Source organism: Cydia strobilella, chromosome 20 (genome assembly GCF_947568885.1).
Source record: "Cydia strobilella chromosome 20, ilCydStro3.1, whole genome shotgun sequence".
Lineage (NCBI taxonomy): Eukaryota > Metazoa > Arthropoda > Insecta > Lepidoptera > Tortricidae > Cydia > Cydia strobilella.
The window spans coordinates 1,174,915-1,198,512 of record NC_086060.1 but is presented as its reverse complement, the minus strand read 5'-3'; the positions used below and the strand labels follow the sequence as shown (position 1 = coordinate 1,198,512).

Below are 23,598 nucleotides of genomic sequence, written 5' to 3'. Positions count from 1 at the left end.
GTCTTGTACAACCGTACAATTTTTGTCGTTTTTAAACCTCTTAATACCTTGATACTAGCGAAATAGTCCCACTGGGCTGAAGCCATAATTTTAAAAGAAGAAGAAGAAGAAGTTTGACATAATTATTGAAAGTCATAATGTAATGATTATCATATTATCATTAGTCATAATTCTGAAATCGTTAACTTTTCAGGATTTTCCTCAGGTTATCCTATAGATAGGTTAGGTTAGGTTTAGGTTTTTTGGCAATCCTGAAAAGTTACGCGTTTCTGAGAAAAACCAAATTATGACTAACGAAAATGTGGAAACAATACATAATGACTTAAAACTATATGGGAAACAATAGACCCATCCAAATCACATTAATAACCTTTTAATACAATCAGAATACGCTCCCTTGTCACTGATAACACTACTGTTGTTAGTCGTGGTAAGGCTACCCTTACCACGACTGCCTTAGCAGTGTCACTGACATATTCGGTAAAATCTGCGTAACTAACTTTCTATGCATCTCGCTCGTACTCGCATATGAATGTTGTACCCAGGTAGCAAAGTGACGTCAGCGACGTCATAACGAAGTAATAATGACGTAATTATGGCGTCATAATGACGTATACATGCTGTTAGGGTAGTATAGTAAGTTACGCACACGCTAGCGAATATGTTAGTTTCAAAGCAAACTGGTGATAGCCGTACAGTTTGTCCAGACCAAATTGTTAATAAAAACGGTTTCAGTCCACTTCACAATAGGACAAGCTCAGTGAAATCCATTGTTTTTTTGTGTTTCTAAACGCTTTTTGTCGCATTTCGACGAAAGGGAACCCCAAAAAGTATCAGAGAAGAGACAAAAAAGTATTTTTTTAATGAAACGAAGTGTTGCGGCGAATAAATTCAGATTTGCAAGTAATTTTGTGACGTTCGCTTTTTCTGTCGGTAACTAGGTATCGAATAAATGAATATTTTCCGTAATAATTTTCAAAGGGAAAAATACGATTTTTCGCCTTTGTTATCGGATTGTTTACTCTTTTTATTGACACGGTTCGATAAGGGAGCATCTTTTGGGAAAGTTGTAGGTGACGCTTCTCTGAAATATAATTTTGATTCTCCTATTTATTAAATAGATTATTAAATTCCAAAGCTATGGATTTGCCAAAATAACCGGCAAAAAATCTGCTGTTTTATTAAAAAATAAGTGTTCCGTTTTTCAAAACAAAATTTTGCACGGAACGCTAAAAACACTAACTCTGATTCGCCGAAATGTATGAGACAGCACATTGTAAAAGTAAAAGTTGTTCATTATGACCTACATATTTTCACCCCTCAGAGTTTGGTCAGATAACAAAATTATCCTGTATTTTATTAAAATAATATTCATTCGTTATAAATTTGTTAGACAAGGCATGGCTCCAATCATTCTCTATAGATCCAAAATGGATCTAGTGAGAAAAGTTTTTCTTCTTAGATCCAAATATTATGTTGACAGGTAGACACCATTGAAAAGTTATGTAATTTATATAATTCTGTACCTAAGATACCTATAATAAAGTAGGTTAATTAAAAACTAGAAATAAAATACTTAAGGTGATAAACAGTTTAGATAATCCTAAAAATTTAATATTTTCACATTTTGATATAGATAAATTATTATAATCTTAACCTAAACTAAAACCTAACAAACACAAAAACTATTCACAAAATGCGCCCCGCGCCCCTCCAGATGCAAAGGAGCCCATCACGCTCGCCGCGTTGCCACGTTGAACAGCGATGGACAACCTTTGCAAAAGGAACGACCCGGAGCGAGGGTCATGACCACTCTCCCGCAACCGTCTGCCCACTTCCCCAATAAAAGTCTTGGCCTCAGCACACCAACAGCCAGTGGTTTCCGCGGCAAGAGGGACAAATAGGTAGTGCGTCAACACCGCATACTTTTCCCGCTTAGGTGATAAACTATAATTTTATAAACTATAATAATCATCCATTTTTCTATAATTATTGTAGTACAATGTTACTAAAGTAAATTGGGGTAAGTTCCAAAACGAGATACATTTGAAAATCATTGATTATAGTATATTTGTTATTTTCAAAATTACCCCGTTTTCAAAGTTATCCCAATACACATTAAAATTACTCAAAATGATTTTCTTATTATCTTTGTTCTAAATGCCTTCACGAAATTATGTTTCTAAATAAAACAAAAAAAAATTCAAATTATTGCAAAAATGAAAAAAAAATCACCTCCGGCAGGACAATCGCTTCTGCCAACTGAGCCACGGAGGTCTACCACACGTTTCTGCTTCATAAAAAATAGTTTAAATAAACAAAGTTTACTTTAATCTAGCTATAAATTAACGAAGCGCAATAAAACTCAGTGTACGCCGGCCCTTAATCGTTTATCTTGAGAATTTTCACATAATAACCTATAATGAAATTGTTATTAACGTGTCAAATCATTCTCCTTGTTACAGGACGCCTGACAATAGAGAAAATTACAGTTCTTAACGCCGAGGACAAACACGCAATATTTCATTACCACACAATCGATGGCTGAGTGAGACGCGCCGCAGAAGATGTGAACAAGATGGCCGCTTGACTTTCAAACAAAATGGCCGATTTAAACAAATTTTGGGATCGCAGAAAGTTGAAGAGTGCGCTATGACGTCACGAAGATCCTTCGACTGTATAAAGTAACTTTTTTAATTTAGGGCTGATAGACTTAGGGCTTGTTTGAGTGTGCTCTCCAACGCGAGTGTATATTTTTATTATTTTTTGCGCGTCTATTTATTTCACAAGATTTTTGTGTTCGTTTCGGTGTTAAAGCAATATTAGATAAGGTAACGCTTGTTAAATTCGTTTTGTAAATAAAAAATTAGCGTTCACATGTGTTAGTGCTAGAAACGATTGTAAAATCACGCGTAGTTCGGAAAAAACGGGTATAAAATAACGCTGTAAATATAAATAAAACGGTTAGTTAATATAAAATTCCGTTCCTATAGGCAATAAATTAGTTTTCACCTCTGAATTTCAACGGGGCCAAAACAATCAATTCTAATCGGGTAGATAGTTAAAATTCAAAAAGCTGGCGTCGTCAAGGAGAAAGAAATCTAACATGGCGGCGGTTAATGTAACGGCTCTAGTTGCGAAAACCACCGTACCGACACTCCCGACGGACCTGAATGCCACGTTTTTCAACTCGACCTACCCGGTCGCAACGGGCATCAGCCAAGAAGACTTCCTGGCGCTACAGATGTCAAACGCGACAGAGAACGCGACGTCAAACGAGTCCCTCAGCCATATGGTGTTGCAGAACTGGTATCCAAGTGGCTACAGTCAGTTTCACATAATTTTAGCGTCAGTGGTTGTGACTGTGTTGATGATAATGGTGGTGGTAGGGAATATGCTAGTTATTATAGCGATAGTGACAGAGAAAGCGTTGAAAAACATACAGAATTGGTTTATCGCGTCTTTGGCTGTGTCGGACTTTTTTCTGGGACTGATAATAATGCCGTTTTCGTTGGCGAACGAGCTGATGGGGTACTGGATCTTCGGGTTCTGGTGGTGTGAGATCCACTCGGCCATGGATGTGTTGTTGTGCACGGCGTCCATCATGAATTTGTGCCTCATCTCGCTGGATCGCTACTGGAGTATCACACAGGTGAGTTTAGTTTTTATTTTATTTTTATTTTACACGCAAAAGGGTACGAGTTTTACATTTTGGAGCGAGAAATCGCTCGATATCATAGACATAGTACATACAAGTAATTATAGACGCGCCACCGAGCGACCGGGGGTAAGAGAAAGAATATTCATATAAAATTTGGGCAGTATAGGATTTTTTCTCTTTCACTTATAAATTTCGGTATTTCGCCATCGCCTCCTACCCTATGATGCCACCCGGTCGGTGATAAGGACAAAACATGGCACTATTTTCTCTTTCCTCTTATATTAATCGCAATAAGACTATCTTTCTCTATCAAAGAGTGTCAGGCCCTTGCTCGATATTGTATAAGGCGATTATTGCACGATAAAAAATAAAAACTCGTCTACAATCATGCCTTTTGTAGGTAGGTATCGGACAAGAACCGAAAAATCGACAGGTACTTACGGAGGCAAAAAAACTATTAAGGTAGTGTAAAGCGTCTTAAATATGTGTACACGACCTACCTAAAGGTCGTGTACACATATTTTATAGACACTTTATCCGTGTCAATATTTTAAGTCTTAACTGTGTGTATCGTTTTTGATCTAAGTGCAAATTACATACCATATACAATAGATACATTGCATTTCTTAGGAATTTTCATCAGACATTCGAAAAAATTGAATGTGGCCTCATTTGATGTCAACCAAAATAAGCTATTAATCCTATTGCCGGTGTGGTTTTTTTTGAAATTACTACAGCCTAAAACTATGAGAACAAATTAAATTATTTTCTATGAAAATATTTTAATTTGTGGTTTTTCAAGTAGACACACTACTATTTATTTCAGTTTATAGCCTAAAACTATTCAATTCAATTCGGTTATTATTTTTTAAGACAACAGCGATCTCAACAGTGATCTCAACAGGGTTTAAATATTGCATAATTATAAAATAAGACTCTAAAAAAAACTATAATCGGCTATGGAAAAGAGAAAAAAGAAATTGTAAATCAAACGACAACACAAATCGAAACAGTTAAAACGTACGGTAAAACAAAATTTGGATAGAAATATCTTCAAAATTATTATTTCAATAGGATATAAATTCAATAATGGCTGTGACATACGGATAGACTGACAAACTATAAGTTTTTTAGGAAGTGAAGTTTGGTGAAAAATAATTCGCCCAAACGACAGTACACTAAAACCGGAATATACTGAGCATTTATTATATGTATACTATTCATTCCCACTTCTATTTCTTCGTCCTTGGATAGGCTGCATAATATGTATGCCAAGAATGAGGGCTATCGTTTTTTTGCTCACCAGTTGGCGCCTCTGTTGATGGTGGTCCAAAAGACTATAGAACATCTGTCAGTCATTGAAGTGACAAGTGACATTTGACATTTCGAACTATGGAAAAGACCACCATCTACACTAGCGCCCCTAGCGGCGAATTCATACGCGTTAGCCCTCATTATGCTTGCTGCATGCTCTTATTTATTTTTTATTTTAATATTACGAAACTAATAAGGGTTCCTTTTTTCTATTTTGGCTACGGAACCCTAAAAAGTGTGTATTTTTGTGGTTATTATAAGTTCATTCCATGACGTTGTAACTACTAATCATGTTTGTACAACGTGTTGCAACATATTATTTCCAGCAAACTATTTGTCACAACACAATAATAACAAGAAATACCTACACCTAGTTATCGCCAATCATCTATTGAATTCTAATATCTGTCTAGGAAAAGAGTTATAGCCACACAATGTTAATGGCGAAGACAATCGGCGACGTCGTTAATCATTTAAACAGCATTTATTGTTTAAAAATATTGTCATCGATTAGCGAGCAATCGCTTCTGTAACGAGAATAAACGAAGTAAAGAAAATGAGTACTTACTAGGAAATGGAAAGTACATTGATTTAAACTTTGACGATTTCTTTGTACACATGATTAAATTGTAAAACAGGACTTAATCGCGTATTTAAGTTTTAAGATTTACCTCCGACGTTTCAAGGACGGCGTTGCCCCCGTGGTCTTGGAGAAGCCTGAAGGTAAATCTTAAAACTTAAATACGCGATTAAGTCTCGTTTTACAATTTAAATAAATGGAAAATAGTTAACAATTCTGATAAAAAAAAACATAAACATAGTTGGATGTGTATTGGAGTAGGTATGAGGATATGAAGTGTTTATACGAAATAAGATTTTTAGTACTTTTTTCCGTCAGATTTCAACGAAGGTACCTAAGTGTATTGATAAAGTTCCTCATTCTCAATAATATAAGGGCAATTTACATTATGCCCCAGAAACTCGTCCTCTGAGTGATATTTTTGTAACCCAATTGAAAATAATATAATATTTTTGTTACAAATATTTATTTATATAAACTTTATTGTTCAAATAAAGAAAAATGTACAAATAGCCAACTTAATGCCAAACGGCATTCTCTACCGGTCAACCATTGGGTCAAACAAAGACATAAATGCTGGTGCAGAAGAGATTCATTAATTATAACGAGAAATTTAACCAAAAATTGACAACAAATAATTGCCTCAATACTAAATAATTAATTAAAAATAGCCCAGTTATACTTGGTTGGTTTTCCAGAACTGATTTACTCTGCGTTGATAGAAATTTTACACCATCATTAATGATTCCGATGATTGTGACGTCATAATCGCTGTCATTATAATGATTACTAGCTGCAGGTAAACGGTCTGCAAACTCGCTTGATGTGTCATTGTCATCTTATCTAATGTATAATTTTTTACCTATTAAGAGGAGAATGGACGACAGCTTCTTCATACGAGTCCCCATTTTCCTTTAAATATATAAAATAGACACGTAATACGTACAGGCAAAATAAGGCCTACACCGTTGAAGGTATGATATTGTAATTTAAAATGTATCAATATAATGGAAATAAAACATGAAATGGACAACACTGATTTAAACTTTCACGATTTCTACACATTATTAAATTGTAAAACGGGACTTAATCGCGTATTTAAGTTGTAAGATTTACCTCCGAAAACTTAAATACGCGATTAAGTCCCTATAGATGTTACCCATAGATGACAGGAAAACCTATTAGAAATGTGCAGTCAAGCGTGAGTCGAACTTAATTACTTAGTTATTGATCCGACCCCTACGAATTTTTTAAAGATATTTCACTCACATTTTAGATAAAATAATACATTGTTAAAATTGTGTAATGGACGGAACCCTTGGAACGCGAGTCCGACTCGCACTTGGCCCACTTTTAAAATTAATCCATATAGCTAGTATAACATAGGGCTTACAAGTAGATTAAAAAAGTAAATTATAATTCCCTAATATTGACAAAACGTTAAAATTGCTCTTTCTAATAGGATCTCTAGATTCTCTGGTAACCTGCTTTATGTACCGCGTTACATCTAAGATTGCGATGTCCACAACCAACTTCATCATAAAAGACTCCCCAAAATCAGCTGAATCACACCAAGAACACTCTTAATACCATTATAATAAGATTGTCGACAGCTGCATTACCGCAAACAATATTGCAATTTAACATTACCACAACATATACAGCTACAACATTATAAATTAGTCTTTAATAACTTGTAATAGAGCGCAGCTAACCGCATTTAAGCATCATGAATATTGCACTACGACCATTGCAGTTCTGGTATTCGAAAATCGTCTTTATTTAGATAGAAATAAGGATGTTGAAATGTGTTTTTTAGGTGTATATTGTAAAAAAGGGAGTTGATTGTTCGGTTGTCCTATGTCAAAACCGAGTAAGTGCTTTAGACCAAATTTTACTTATACACGAGAGCGTAAAACATAAAATACGCACTGCCAGTATGGATTCCGAGTTTCCGAGCTAGCAAAAGTACGGGGGCGGCGATTAGAAGAGTATTTGACTTCATAATTGAGTCCTTGGATACGTCACAACATTGTGCTAGCATATTTCGTGACTTTTCTTTTTCTTGATGGACTTGAGGGCGGTGTTGCCCGTAGCCAATGTCACGTAAAAGGGTAGGAACAAAATAAATGCTCTTAGAGCACGACGCTGTTCGGTGGTTGTTGTAGTTGTCTCGTAAAACCGATAGCTGGATTTTACGAGAAGCACGTGGACTACCGGCCGTTGACTCCAAAATGGTGGTTAAACACGCTTTGAGATTAATTCTCCATTCACTGCACACTACCACATTAGATTATTGTATAATAAAGCTATCGATATTACACTTTAAACAATATTAATGAGCAAAAAACAAAGGAATTAATCACGAGGCTACTATCAAGATGGCGTTCGAACCGGAAGTCATTTCGTGACTTATCTGAAGGCGTTCGATTGCCGTAGGCACGATATTCTTCTTACTAAGCTCACGTACTACGGGTTTAACGGAACATCGTTAGATATGATGTCATCGTACATGGAAAACCAAATCGTTGGATCAAGCAAATCGAGTTTAAAAACAATGATGTCGGAATACCACAGGGTTCAATTCTGGGCCTCGATCGGCCAGACACGAATTTGCAGAAATTTGTCATTTACTAGGTTTTGATATACGACAGTCGTGTTGCCTAATGAACGCCGCGGAATTAACTTGTCTGGAAAGTATGCTGACACTGAAATTGGACAGCTTGGGAACTATTCATCTTCTGCTCTTTTTTGGGTGGAGTGAGGGAGAAAGATTGTCTTGCCTGTGTATAAATATTTGTTTAAATACTTACATAGCTCGCAAGAGCGGGAGGCAACTGTTACGTTAGAAGGAGATAGTAATAGGTCTATAAGCAGATAGGCTTAAACCAACCATCTTTATGATTGAAACGTAAAAAATGGCCTTCTTACATCTAGTGAATATTCCGTTTTCAAGAAAATTCATTGTAGTCATAAATAATATTTTTCCCCTCACTAGCTCGGAAAGCCGTCTATTATCCTTTAAAACAAGCGGGGAAAAACGCATTTTATCCACTAGTGGGGAAAGTAATTTGACCTTGGATGGAGCGTGTTTAAGTAGCTTTACAGATAACAAAACGTAAAACGCTCATGATAATGGTTCGTTCGATGTTAATTATCATTAAATAAATGGTTTGAGAATCTAATAAAAAATACCAAATTTAGCTTTATTTAATAAATTTAAGCCATAAACCTTAAAATTCCATAAGAAACGTTAGATTTTTTGTAATGATGTTAAATATAATTCTGAACGCACAAGTTGAGTCGATGCAATTTCAAAACGCATCGTTGACATTTCATACGTCAGAACAGAAATGTCAACATTGTCAACAATATTTTTACTGTTCTTCTCACCGACTCACGTAAAAATCTGAATTTCTAGTGTTTTCTGTTATAATATCGTAAAAAAATTAGTGATTCCAGTGATGAAGATGATCTAACGCCTGTGGATGTTGCACTTTCCTCGCTATAGTGAGGGGAAAAGTTTTGTGTTACACACGGGTGCAAATGTATTTTACTTCTCGTGTGTTGAAACACTCGCTACGCTCAGGATTCTATTTTAGAACCACTCGCTTCGCTCGTGGTTCAACTATAGAATCCTTTCGCTTGCTCATGTTTCAATTCCACACTCGCGGGTAAAATACAACTTTGCACCCTTGTATAACAAATAACTATTTCATATCCAATTTTAGTTATCTACTAGCATTATTTTTTCTCTTTCATTGCCACATTTTGTCGTTGCAAATGCTATGAATAGTTAGATTGGTCCGACTCTAAAAGTCACTGAGCTAAGCCGTGGACAGACAGACAGTTAAACGTTAAAAATTGTACATTACGATACAAGTGCGAAAAATAGGAAATTAACAACGAGTGGCGATAAATTAAAACACGACCGAAGCACAGAATAAGTAATAGTATAATCATAACCTAAGGGAGTGTTTTAAATCGACACGAGTTGCGAATTACGTATTCGCACATGTATCGTACGTTTTACAGTACATAAATTCCCTTTAAATTTTCGACATATAGTTACGTAATGTGTAATTATCGCACAAGTGCTGTAAAGTAGCACCAAATGTACGAGTGGCGATAAATTAAAACACGACCGAAGGGAGGGGAAGGGAGAGAAGGAAGGTACGATCGAGACGCGTTGAGAATTACCTATTCGCTCATGTATCGTACAACGTTTTACAGTACATATGATATAACCCTTAAAATTTTCGACATACTTACGTAATGCGTTATCGCACTAGTACTGTAAATTTATAGGTACCTACCTACCAGTAGGTATTCCAGAATCAACAAAAAGAAACCTCTTTCAAATACTTATCCAATTTGTACAGGGTACGTAAATATTAATCAAATTATTACACTCTCATAAATGGTTTTTAAATCAATATTTAACCGTTTATAACTGGTATTTCATCATGAATCGTTCAAAGTAAATTTAATAGAAACCGCGTTCGCACCTTCTATTTGAGGAAGTGTGGAACAATTTCGGTTTATACTTAAGTAACTTTGTGCTTGCTTAGCCGGGGGAAAGAGGGGACTCTTTCCCCCGGCTAAGCTCGACCGAATGGCACCTTTTCATACAAACGTAGTTCCGCTCTCATTTTAAAACTACGCGTTGGAGTCTAGGTCTGTAATTAGTTTATATAGCTCCATTTATATTTTATAAACAATGTCGATTTTATAAACAATCGAACGAAATAGAGCAAAGGGGGGGGGGGAGGCATATAAAAATATGTGCTTATAATAATTATAATAGAGGAAAGTTATGCTAAGGTTTAATAAAACGAGATATAATTATCAAACTATCTTAAATAGGTACCGACAACCGGCGGGAATAGGGACAAAACCTAACACGTGATTTACCCGACTTCTTAAATAATACCCACACAAATTGTATCACACAAAAAATTATTTTCATCATCATCATCAATTTATTCAGTAACAACATTACATTATGTTTGAAATCTTAAAACTAGGCACATGCACACAGAAAATATTACGAAAAACAGCGCCACCATAGCCACAAATTAAAAAATAATAATAATAATACTTAATCAAATAACAATAAAACGTTACAATCGAATGATACGATTTGCATGAGTATTTTCTAAGAAATTGTCAGGTAAATCACATTTAAAATTTTGTCGGTATTCACCCCAGCCATCCCTATTCACCCCGGTTGACGGTACTTTATATATTAGCAAAATAAACATAAAACGTTAACACTTAACAAACTCTCAAACTTTATTTATTCCAAATTCCCTCAACCTTATATCACCTTAAAAGTTTAATCCTCTCAATAGTTACAAAACAAAGTTAACCCTTCAAACGCTCAACTTGCGAATAATAATGCTACAGGTAACTTACAAATGTCATTTAGAGAATAAACGTAGGCATTCACTTACAGTGTTGCTGAAGTGTAAGGGTTGTTTTTAAAGGGCTTAAGTGCCCTAAAGTTTGAACGGGCTTAATCCCTTTTAAATGAGGGTTAGAATTTATAATGCCCGGGGAAACCGTCTTAGAAATAGTTGCAAATGAAATAACGCCTGAGTAATCGATATCGCAGATGATAAATAATACAGAGGTTTGACTATTTTATTTAATTGCATTTATAGGGGTCGATCGTCGGTTTTTTTATAGAAAATATTAACTGGAAGAGATCCCTGAACGGGATAAGTTCGCCTTTGTACAAATGATGTGTGTTTTTCCTGTTTTATGTTTTTTTTTGTACAATGAAGAGTTTTACTACTACTACTACTACTTTTTGCGTCAGATTTTGGTATTATTTTTTATTCACTTAGTCAACGAAAAAAGTTTAATTAAACATGCATAACTGGCTATTTTATTTTTTTATTTCTATTTACATATATAATATACGTAATATATTGGGTTTTATAATTATGTAAGTTGCTATATATATTATTTGCTATTTAATACACATACATAGATATATTATATGGAAAAATAATGGATATATATAAGTTTGTAAGCTTGAAGAGCTCCTCATTCTGGCGGGATAAACACGAAATCCATATTTGTGACATTAAAAGTTTGGAAACTTCCGTTGCTACGAAAATTCCGCACGATTTCGTAACTCACAGGAAGATTTCGTAGGACATACAGTAAAATTGCTCTAAATTATATTGTAGGTATGTATATAATAAGGACGTAATTTTATCGCATTCTGACGAAAAAAACTAATACAATAGAATAAAAATCGGCTCATAAATTTGCATGTTAATTTGTTTTGTAATAGCACTAACATTATTTTTATTAGCTATGTAAGTTACTAACACATATGGGTGTATTAGGCCTGAAATAAATGACAATTTAATTTAATTTAATTTATAAATATATTGCTCGGTAACAGGATATGTACTTTTGTAACAACGGCATCAAATTAGTATTTTTTCGAGATTTACAAAATTAAATTAAATTCTTTATTTTCAGCATACATATAAGATATTATCTTAAAACTAAAAACTAAAACTAAAACACACAATTACCTATGGCTGCGATGCAGTTCGCAACCCCGCAGTGTACCGTAAAGTGTAGTGTGTTTAGTGAAAAACCTACATAATAACTACAATAACAGGTTATTAGCCTAAAAATTACAGTTATGACAGGTCATAACGCACATAAATTCATCTAGCGACCTTCACCAAGGAGGAGTTTTGGCCGAAGAGTGTCAAGTACCGGCGGTTCCGCGGCCGGCTCCCTGACGGCCCGGCCACGACATCGCGCGGCGGCGGCAGCGGCGAGCTGCGGCCATAGGTTGGAGCGAGACACAGCGATCGGACCTTTCGTTCCCACATATGGCCGCCGCTCGCCGCCGCCGCCGCCGCGCGATGTCGTGGCCGGGCCGTCAGGGAGCCGGCCGCGGAACCGCCGGTACTTGACACTCTTCGGCCAAAACTCCTCCTTGGTGAAGGTCGCTAGATGGATTTATGTGCGTTATGGCCTGTCATAACTGTAATTTTTAGGCTAATAACCTGTTATTGTAGTTGTATGTAGGTTTTTCACTAAAACATAATTTATTGGTGTAAATATTAAGGTTGTTACAGGGATTTATTCTAGTTGAAATTTTATCAGACGGGGACAACGGAGTGTCTCCTTTTTTGTGAATTCGGTCATGTCAGCATAAATTTGCTGTAATCTTTTGAATCTGTCCAAACAAAAAGATTTCATTAACAATTTTTATTCTCGTGTTGTTATAAATTATTACTGCGTCAATATTTAGTTTGTGAATGTTCTACAACAAAATGTATATAAAGTAATTAAATTGTTTAGTACTCCGATAACTCGAAAATAAACTTATCTTACTAACCTAACAATTTTATAATTAAACTTCCGTGAGAAACAGATATTAAATATATTGAAATATTTAGATCAGTACGGTTTCACTCACTATTAGTTTTAGTCGCTTTTGGCGACATGTTTCGGATTCTTTGGGGATCCTTCCTCAGGCACTGATCTAAATATTTTGAGATATGTCTCACGATAGTTTGTTCGATTATTAAATAAGTTTCGTTAAGGATGACTCACGCAAGACCGGGCCGGGTCCCTAGCCGAGAACATAACACACTTACCAAACACCTACACAATATGGGTAAAAACGGACAGCCCCATGTGCATAGCGTGTATGGAAGTAGAGACAACAACAAAACACATTCTCGTAGACTGCAAACAGGTAGAAGTATACATGAGCATATACCTAGGGACTCCGTGTACACTAAAAGAGACAGGTAGCAACCTGAAAACATTGCTAAGCTTCATGGAGGAGCTGGGATGGTTAGAGTAGCACTACCTCGTTTCACGCAAAATTGCCAATAGTTCTCGACTTGCGAAAAATGCCCATAAGCACTAACTAACCTATAGCACGATTTTGCCCCCTTGTTTGTGTATTTGTTTTAACAAATAACTATTCTCTTACAAGTCCAAGCTCTTCTGCTACATTGTCTGTGGCAGCATTGTTAACTAAACGGACTGGGGGCTTAGAGAATTAATTGTAAAGTATTTGAAACGATAAGACGAGTAATTTAACAAGCGCGAGTTGTTGCAAGTTTCGAGGTAACGTCGCCGATAACATTTAAATACTATGAAAAGCTTCAAAAATATTTTCTAGAAATCTAGACATACTAAAAAACCGTTTTTATGACAAGTAAGGTCAACTGGGTTAAATGCGTCGCTTGAGGTAAATGCGTCTTTTAACGATTTCTTCTAAACAGAGCATTTTAAAACTATTGCAACCCTCTCTGTTCAGTGTGGCCACTAAACTTTTAATGAAGATGGCTAATAATAGTTATAATATGTTGCGTTTCTAACGTATCTTTCAAAATACGCATTTATCCCGGTTGACCTTACTACTATTTAATTCAAAACCATATTGACATAAAAATGGGATGAATAAATGGTACGTAGCTCATCTCAGTTGGTTAAGAGCGATTCTACCGGTGTTTAGAAAGGTCGCAAGTCCAAGTCTTACCCGATGCGGACAACTTTTCATTGAAAATTTGTTGGAAATGCCATATAGAGCTAGCTTGGTCCGACTCGGACTACTCTACAGATAACAATGAAAAAAGTGAAGAACGGCTTAAAATTTGCCTTTTTCTTAGTTTTTTGTACATTTTTATCAGGCATATATTATTCATATAGTAATATAGGTATACCTAATGAAATGTAGAAAATAGTAAATCGGTACCCTTTTGCCAACTTCATTTCTCTGGTGGAATTTTCCCTAAAACGTCAGTGTGGCATCGAACCCGCACCAGTAATGTAAATGATCCATTTTCCTTAGTTAGTTCGAGTTTTAGCCACAGATTACCAATAACGGACTCCGCTTAACGAAGCGTGCGATCACTGTAACAGAATAAATAATAGTACTAGGTACAGAAGTTTCACTCTAAACGCGTCTATTACGTTAGATATGGCCGCAAGGTGGCGCAAGCGCGAGCAGGCGTCCGTTCCTTAGCGGTGCGCGGCAATTACTATGGCTAGACCCCACAATTGGGGTGGGCCGCATGTACTTTTAGCGACGCGACGAAATCGCGGAGTGAACCACGCCTGCCACTATACTGTGCATCATGTTAACAGGCGTGATGACACTCAAAAACTATCCTCTAGCCCAGAGGCCTATAAAACGGTCTCCCATTCTATTCAATTTTGAATCTTTATTTTTGTCAAATCAAAATTGCATTTGTCTTTTCAAGTTTTGATGTCAGCTAGACGTTAAACTGATCGCACTTAAACTTTCGTGAGACATATTTCAAAATATTTATCAGTACGGTTTTTACTCACTATTATTTTTAGTCGCTTTTGGCGACATGTTAAAAGCGACTAAAAATAATAGTGAGTAAAAACCGTACTGATAAATATTTAGAGGTTAAACTGATTTAACAACTTACAATTGACAGGCGTTAGACCTTTAGTTGGACCTTATTGCACCTTATTCCATTTTATAATACAAAAGTATACAGTTTACTGGTGTAATTGGAGGAGATGGAAGGTTAAGGCTACGCGTAACACAAAAGTTGATACAAGAAAAGAAAACTGGCGTGTATTTCCATCTCATTCTGCATTCAAGCAACTATTTTCAATGAAATTAAATTGGAATAAGAGAATATAATTGGTGTCAGACCTCATTAAAAGTATGATTTCCTTACCTTAATCATTTTATCCTACGTTTAATTAAACTGATTCCAAAGTTTACAGAAGGGTCTATTCTTCTTCCTGCCCTTATCCCACGTTATGTGGGGTTGGCACAACATGTTTTTCTCTTCCATTCTCCTCTATCTTCCGTCACCTCAGCACTCACTCCTTTCTTTCTCATACCAAAGTTTCCAAAGTTTACAGAAGGGTCTTATATTTAAATCCGCTTCAATTTGACAGAGAAGAGTATTAAAATCGCCATGAGTTAGTTTTAGTGTTGGGCGTTTTGTAAAATAAATATTGAAAACCTGATTCTTTCAAATCTGGACATCCTAGGGCTCATTCTACTCAGACTCGACAGCATTCTCCATCCTGCCATTAAAAAAAGATGTCCCAAAATGTCCATTCCATTACGTCACGTTTTAGTGTGATTTTTTTTTCACTTGTATGTACGTGACACTTGTATGTACGTACAAATTATTTTATCATCAGGATTGATTATGCTAGTGATTATGAGTTGAAATAACTTAAAAAACACCACTATCTGTGAGAATCAGGTTTTAAATATTTATTTCAGAAAACGCCTGTGTACACTCGTGTACGATGTAACTATCGTTCACGACTCAGACTCGTTCGTTTCAGACTGCCTGCGGCTCGTTCGACTAGACCGGCAAAAGTGCGAAGCATACGGAGATTTAAACTGCTGGATTAATCTGCAGTGTTTTTATAAGCTTTTTGCCTTTTATGGCGGGAAGTGGTCTGCGTGTTTTGCGTTCAGTAAACGAGGGCGCGTTAGATCTGCATCGTTCGCTGGAATGTGCGTGGATGTCCGCAATTTGTCTGTTTTTATAAGGACAGTGAACAGAGGAAAAACAATAAGATGAATTGCACAGGTGTAGGTACTCGTACAAGCACAAAATAAGTAGTGAGCAAAAATTTTGGCGTGGATTAAGTGCTTTTTAGTTTGGCTAAAATACGCGTATATATCATAAAGTGCGATAATATTTGGAATTCCATTAATGCAGCCATAATCTAAGAAATCTCGCCAGAACGAATCCAAAATTTTATGGAATTACTTTAACAAATAAGGAAGTTACGTTCCGTTGTACCTTTGAACCGCTCTCCTGCGAAATCCTGATTTTGCACTTGCCTCAGTATACTTAGGAGGTATCGAGAAAGAAACAAGCCAATTGAAGCCTTATTTTTAAGTGGCCAATTACTATATAGTGGCCAGTAGGTAACTATAGCAGTCAGCCCTATTTGTTTTGTGCAATAAAGTGTTTTACTACTACACACATTCACAACCTGCTGGGAAGTGTTATGGACCCCCTGAGAGGTGCAGAAGCGGATGTTGAAGCTCGCACCAATAAAACCCGCGCCGCATATTTAAAACCCGTATGGACCACAGTCATCACTCGCCGCACCAAGCAAAGGGTTTTCAACTCTAACGTTAAGTCGGTCTTCCTGTATGGGTGCGAAATATGGCCCGTCAAACAAGACATAACCAGACTCCAGGTATTTGTAAACAAGTGTTCGCGGCGAAACGTAGGAGTCTACTGGCCATTGACCATCTCCAATACTAAATTATGGGAATTGACCGGACGAAACCCCTTGAGCTAAGGAGATACTTCTGCGGAAATAGCGCTGGATAGGACGTTTTACGAAGGCCAAACAACCACGGAACGAAAACATTCCCGCAAAAAGGGGGCTAGGTCGCTCACGTACCACCTGGAGGCGCACAGCGAAAACGGAGGCTGCATTAGTAGGACTCGGCTGGGCGGAGCTGCAGGAGGCCGCGCTGTGCTGGACCGTCAAAAATGGAAATCCCTTCTGAGAGCCCTATGTCTCTGATGAGGAATAACAGGATACCAGCCTCATTCACTGCACAACCTTTCTTAAGGCGTCAGAGGAAAATACCGTTTGAGTAAGCTACGTTTTCCTTTCTAAAGAGCTTAGTGTCCAAGCCCAGGGCTTTAGTTTAAGTATAGGTCGATTGCAGAAATTGTCTCCTGTTATTTTATTCATGAAGGATGGAGGAATTAAAATAGGTTTTGTCTTCGGTCCGTATTCGGTAAGCAGGTACATTTATTTACACAGAACAAGACATTAATAGTAGATTGTGTCACAAGGGAGCAAAATTATATATTTACAGCGTACTCCCTCGCTGTCCAATTGAATCCTAAACGAAGCGAAGGATTCTATAATAGAATCCCGAGAGTAGCGAGGGATTCTAAAGTAGAATCCTGAGTGTAGTGATGGATTCAAGTGTGTTACGCCCTAGATGGAAATAATTTTGCTAGCATGTGACACATATTGTTTTTCACATCACCTATGAGGTAATTATAATGTTTAAAAATATTATTTAAGCTAAAAAAATTCGGAAAAGAATGTAAAAATAGTGTCCTAGAACAGAAAAGTGTTACTTTGATCCCTAATAGCAGGGAAGAAAAAGCCCTTTTTCAAATTGGTGATGTGGAAAAATATTTCATTATCTTACTTTTGGTAGCTGTAGTAGTCATTTTATGCAAGGATATAAAAATTTTCGTTATATGGACGTTTTGTATGTATATATTTATATAAATATGTATATTGTCGCCTAGTACCCATAGTAGAGCTTTGCTTAAGGGCATTATTAATGGATATGTTACCGATAAAACACGTTTTTAGAGAAAACGTGTTTTCCCTAGTTAATACTAGTTTTCCGTATCACCTCAGTAAAATCTCGTATTCACTAGTCAAACATTACGTTTTTTTAAGTTTACGGTAACAGTACACACTATAAGCACGAGGATTTAAACGAAAACTCTGCCCCCTTGTAAAACTAATAACTATTTAATAATTACTGATCTTTGACTGTGTACTGCGATAGGAAAGTACTATTTACGACCTTAATGAAGGTACTCTATCTCCAGCAAAAAGTTTTACTCGCGCTTTTATCCATTTTTGCTGACCGTTAATGACATAATTTGACAGGAACGTATATTTTTCATAATTTGCGTTTAAAGCTCGTTATTTATTCAAACAGACGTAATAAAACCGGACAAGTACGAGTCGGACTTGCCCACCCGACCGAGGGTTCCGTACAAATTTAATGTTTAGTATTTGTTGTTATAGCGGCAACAGAAATATATCATCTGTGAAAATTTTAACTGAGATACAGCCTGGTGACAGATAGACAGACGGTGGAGTCTTAGTAATAGGGTCGCGTTTTTACCCTTTGGGTACGGAACCCTAAAAAGGGCTTTTTGTTTAATGGTATTGTTTTATGGGTGTACGTAACATTTAGCTATTTGTTTACTTTGTGTTTTATAAAATTGTGAAATATGTATCAAAATGAAACTTTGTAATAGATTTTTTGGTGTCTCTAATAATGGATGTTTCACCATATAATGGATGTTTCAATGCAATAATAAAAAATATACTACTGGTTTTGGTTTACTGTTGAAAAAATATGAAGTACTGTACAATATTGTCTTATCTCGCATTAAAGCCGTAACAGCCATTGGTAAATCATAAATTTAACTTTTTTTTACAAGTTTTTGTCGCTGACTGTAGGTTTCTTTCAACAGGCAACTAATACTCATCGAAGAAATTCTAATAAATCCAAACACAATTAGATTGCGTTATTTTGAGTTCCTATGGCCAACTTATGTGATCAGATCAGTTCGATAGTACCATAACAGGTCTATTAAAGGGGCCCACTGACTATCAGTCCGCCGGACGATATCGGCCTGTCAGTTAGAACAAAAATTTGACAGTTCCGAACAACTGACAGGCCGATATCGTCCGGCGGACTGATAGTCAGTGGGCCCCTTTATGCATGGTCGGGCAGTTTTACTATTTTTACACATGTACATGAATAGGAGGTTAAAAGCCATGTCTGCGCTGATATTATGACAAGTCAAATTGTTCTTATAGTACTCGATCAGCATTTGCAGGATAGCATCTCCATAAATCTCACTACATTTTAAACACAGAACGCAAATAAAACTGTCCGGATAAAACCGGGCATAAACGTTTTTTCAAAATGGCCGCCAGGATGAGCGATCGTCCGGTTGAAAGTGAAAAATGCACGGATATAAATACTGGGAGTTTTCACACTGACTTGAAGGGGTTTGAAATTATAATTCCGGTTTTTTTGTGGAAGAGAAGAATGAGAAATGGCGTGATTTAGTCTGACTAGTGACGTGTACAGGGTGTAAGTTTAAACGTGACGGGCATTTCAATTTTTAGGCCTCGAATCGACCTGGAGACGGATAGTTATCGAGATCATTGTAAGTTCAAATTCAAACGATTTAAAATATACAGTGTGGAAAGAGTGGATGGGCCCTGGAGGGAAATTACCTCAAAACCTTAACTCATTTTGCTAGGAAACATTCTTTTATTTTTGAAAATAAACTTGCTTGTCTAGAAATATTTTTGAATATTCGATTTTATGGATATTTTGTAGGTACGTCAGGCGAGTGTAAGGCCTAATGTTTCTTTGGGAAATGTTATCATTAATTAACATTAACTGTATCGAATAGTGACTTCCTCCAGCCACCTTTCACAATATGTATCTAGGACGTTCCACCATCGCCATTTGGTATTCCTCTACCCCGAAATCCATCCTGTACCTGATTGTTATTTTTATAACCTGTTTGTTTAATGTTAATTTTAAGCATTGGATTTCTGTAAAGAAATGTAACATATTTTCAAATAAATAAAATAAAAATAAAAATAATATCATTTTTAGGGTTCGGTATCCAAAGGGTAAAAACGGGACCCTATTACTAAGACCACTGTCCGTCTGTCTGTCACCAGGCTGTATCTCATGAACCGTGATAGCTAGACAGTTGAAAATTTCACAGACGATGTATTAATATTGCCTCTATAACAACAAATACTGAAAAGCACGGAACCCTCTGTGGGCGAGTCCGACTCGCACTTGTCCGGTTTTTTTTGTTATACCGACGAGCATGTATGAAAAATATTAAAATATATATATATTTATTTCAAAACATTTAAAATTCCATACAATATTGTTAGTACCATCGTTATAGCTATGTGTTAGTAAATACATTTGTTCTTTGTAATAAGGTTGATAGTTGTATGTAGGGATTTTTCTGAGAGATAGACGTGTGCACTGTTTGAAGATTTATTTGTGACTGGATTTGACAGATACATGCATACATTAATACGCTCACTCACACATGCTTAAAACGCAACTAACATACCGCCCACCAAAAGGGCATCGACCTTTTTAAACTACATAGGTATAGATACAACTCATCTACAAAATTGTACATAGTATTTGACTATAACAAATTGTATGATTAGAACTACATAAATGCATGCAATTGCATTGACAAACTATAACACTATGTATAGTAAAGAAAAGCAAGTATGAGAGAGTATTAGGTAGGTATATAATAATAAGCAAGTTAGGTGGAATTTAATTACTAAAAGTTACACAATTCTTATTCACAATTATTACGGCAGTATTCAGTTACAGAAAATTTGAAACCTAGCTACATGCAAAATTAATTTAACGTGGAGCATTAAGTGAATTAAGATGCTGTATGAACAGGCATATTATAAGACACAATTTAGTGATAGTTCTTTTTATGATTGAATCACTACCCTTTACACTGTATACACGAGTTAAGTTATCCGCGCACACGGGTTTATCCACTATGCCTCCAAGCTGCCATTTCCCAGGTGTATACCAATTCGAGGTGTATAGCCACGGTGGCCATGCATATGAAAATTGCTATGTAGGCCTTACATGTTTTAGCACCTCGACCTCTAGACACAAAAACTTGATAAGGTCCGGCAAAATGAACACCACTATTCAGGGTCATCTGATATTGTACATGTAAGGTTCTTCGGTGGGCGTCGTGCAACTCGTGCATGATTAGGTATGTGAAGTGACATCTGACTAAAATCATAGGAAGCTTTCGTTCTTCATCTAATTTAGACTGGCACGATCTACCGCCCACCCTGAGGATGTCGCTTGCGTCAAGGTAAGGGTTTAAATTTCTTAATATGCTCTTAGTGCTTCTTCCTTTTCTTGTTTTTAAGCTTTCTACGTCTTCCATAAAATATTCTGCTTGCACAACCCTTATACATAACAGTGCTTTCTCTAGTTCTTGTGTTGTTACTATCGTTTCCGTGTTTGTGTTTTTCTCTTTCAGGTACTTCAAGAATCTTCTGGCGTCAACTATGGACTTCCGTAAATCAGGTAACGTATCATATTCTTCAAACTTCTCAGGTAAGGTCTTATGGACTTCAGTATTTTCATCTGTATTTAAGTTAACTTGTATTGTTACTTTTTTCATTTTCAGGTATGTCTCTTCTATTATTGGATGTTCTAATTGTTTGTTCTTATGTTTCAGCCAATGCGTTCCATGCCACCAGAGGTCGCAGTTCTTCAATTCACTAAATGGCATGCCTCTTGATGAAATGTCAGCAGGGTTCTCCGTAGTTAGAACGTGGTACCATTGGTTTGGAATAATGTCTTGTATGGCAACATCTACAACGTCCTGCACGGTGTCTTCCCCGGTCATCATGTCATTCATGGAAGAATCTTCCTTAATGGTTTTCGATGTAAGCCGATACTCCTTGCCTTCATCTACTGCCACTTGTTGAAGTGTCTTGACAGGAAGATAAGGCGCAGAAGTAGTGCCAAAAGTTACATGATCGCTTGTCTTTGTGGTTTCCTTTTCTTCCTCAATCAATGCGTGATGTGGTAAATATACCGTCTCATTGTTTACTTCCCTTTCACCTTCTTCAATGTAGTTTAGTTTCATGTATTCTTCTATAGCTTTAACATACTCATTCTTCAGATTAGGTTCCCTTGCGAATATCTTTTCTTGTTGTTTCAGTCTCAGCATGGCGATGTCTCTTGTTTGTCCTTTTGGAGATAGATGTTCTTCTTTTTTGAATGGTAACGTTCCTATGTATCTTCCTTCTTCGTTTCTTGTATGAGTCTCCTTGTAAATCATCTTACACCTTTCTTCTTGTCTCGTGAGACTCTTCTTTGTATCTGTAGTATCTACCTCCCAAAATGCCTTCAACATGTCGTTGACGTCGACCTGATGATGCATCACAACTATGTTATCTTCTAAAGTGTATGCTGTGCCTTCTGTGTCTCCGAATATTATCCAACCTAAGCTTGTATCTTGTGCGCATGGAGTGCCAGGTGGACCTTTCATTACCTTTCCTTCTAGTATTTGTGCATACACTTTTACACCAAGTAGCATGTCTACTCGCCCTGGCTGATGAAACTTAGGATCAGCCAGAGTGAGTCCTTGTATGTGTGACCAGGCTTGTGGGTCATACTTAATCTTCCTTGATGGTAGTTGTGATGTGAGCTTTGAGGGCATTATATAAGCTTTGACATCTAGCTTGAAACTGTCATCTTGATTTGACAATACTTGAACATGTGCTACGCTGTTGATCTTGACCTGGAGGTCGCCGACACCGGTAACAGTTCCTCTCACAGGTGACCTCTTGACTCGCAGAGCTTGTGCTGCGCGTTCACTTAAAAAGCTTGATTCTGAGCCTGGATCAATTAAACAACGAAGGGGAGTCACGTGACCTTCGTCGTCCCTAATGGATATTATTGCAGTCGCTAGCAGGCTTTTGGATTTCTTGCAGGCAAAGTTACACGAAATTTCCACCACTTCTTCTTCATCATTCTGCGGGTCTTCTTCGTGGTGTGTCAGCTGACTGTGGTAAGCTTGAGTTTTCACTGACTCCTCATTCTGCGCTTGGTGTATCATGGTGTGATGCCTCTTTTTGCATATACGACATGGAAAGGAAAGACGACATCGTGATGCAGAATGTCCAGGTAGGAGACAGTTGAAACATAATTTAGTTTTCTTCACATAGTTAATTCTCTCCACAGGTGACATTTTCGTGAACTCTTGACAGTGACATAAAGTGTGTTCTTCCCTACATAAAACACAGCTCTTTGATGATGTTGACACGTGGTAAGACTTTTCCTTAATTGTTTTTGATTCTTTAGGTACGGTAGCAGTGACAGGGTTAACCAGTTCCAACGTACGAAACTTCGACTCGAGATATTTCTTTAATTCAGTCCACTTAGGCAACTGGTCAGCACTTAAACTGTAGGCGTGTTCCACCCAATCCTTATGAGTTTCGTTGTCGAGTCGGTTCCCGACTAGGTATATTATGAACGGATCCCACTCGTTTATATTCACTTGAAGATTTTGTAAATCATTCAAACATTGCGTCGTAGTGTCCAGTAAAAGTTTTATTTGACTAGATGTTTGCGTAGTAATCTTCTTTTGATTAAACAATCTCTTCAAAAGGGAGTTCACAATTAACCTCTTATTAC

General features: G+C 36.7%; 1 protein-coding gene across 1 annotated transcript in view; it reads left to right on the top strand.

Moving 5' to 3' along the window:
• Positions 1–23,598, top strand: part of LOC134750580 (alpha-2C adrenergic receptor) — a 661,861-nt gene that overhangs the window by 176,601 nt on the left and 461,662 nt on the right. The window contains exon 3 of the mRNA XM_063685789.1: positions 2,466–3,652. Within this exon, the coding sequence (XP_063541859.1) occupies positions 3,107–3,652 (546 nt within the window). The 5' untranslated portion in view covers positions 2,466–3,106. The remainder of the gene's footprint in view (positions 1–2,465; positions 3,653–23,598) is intronic.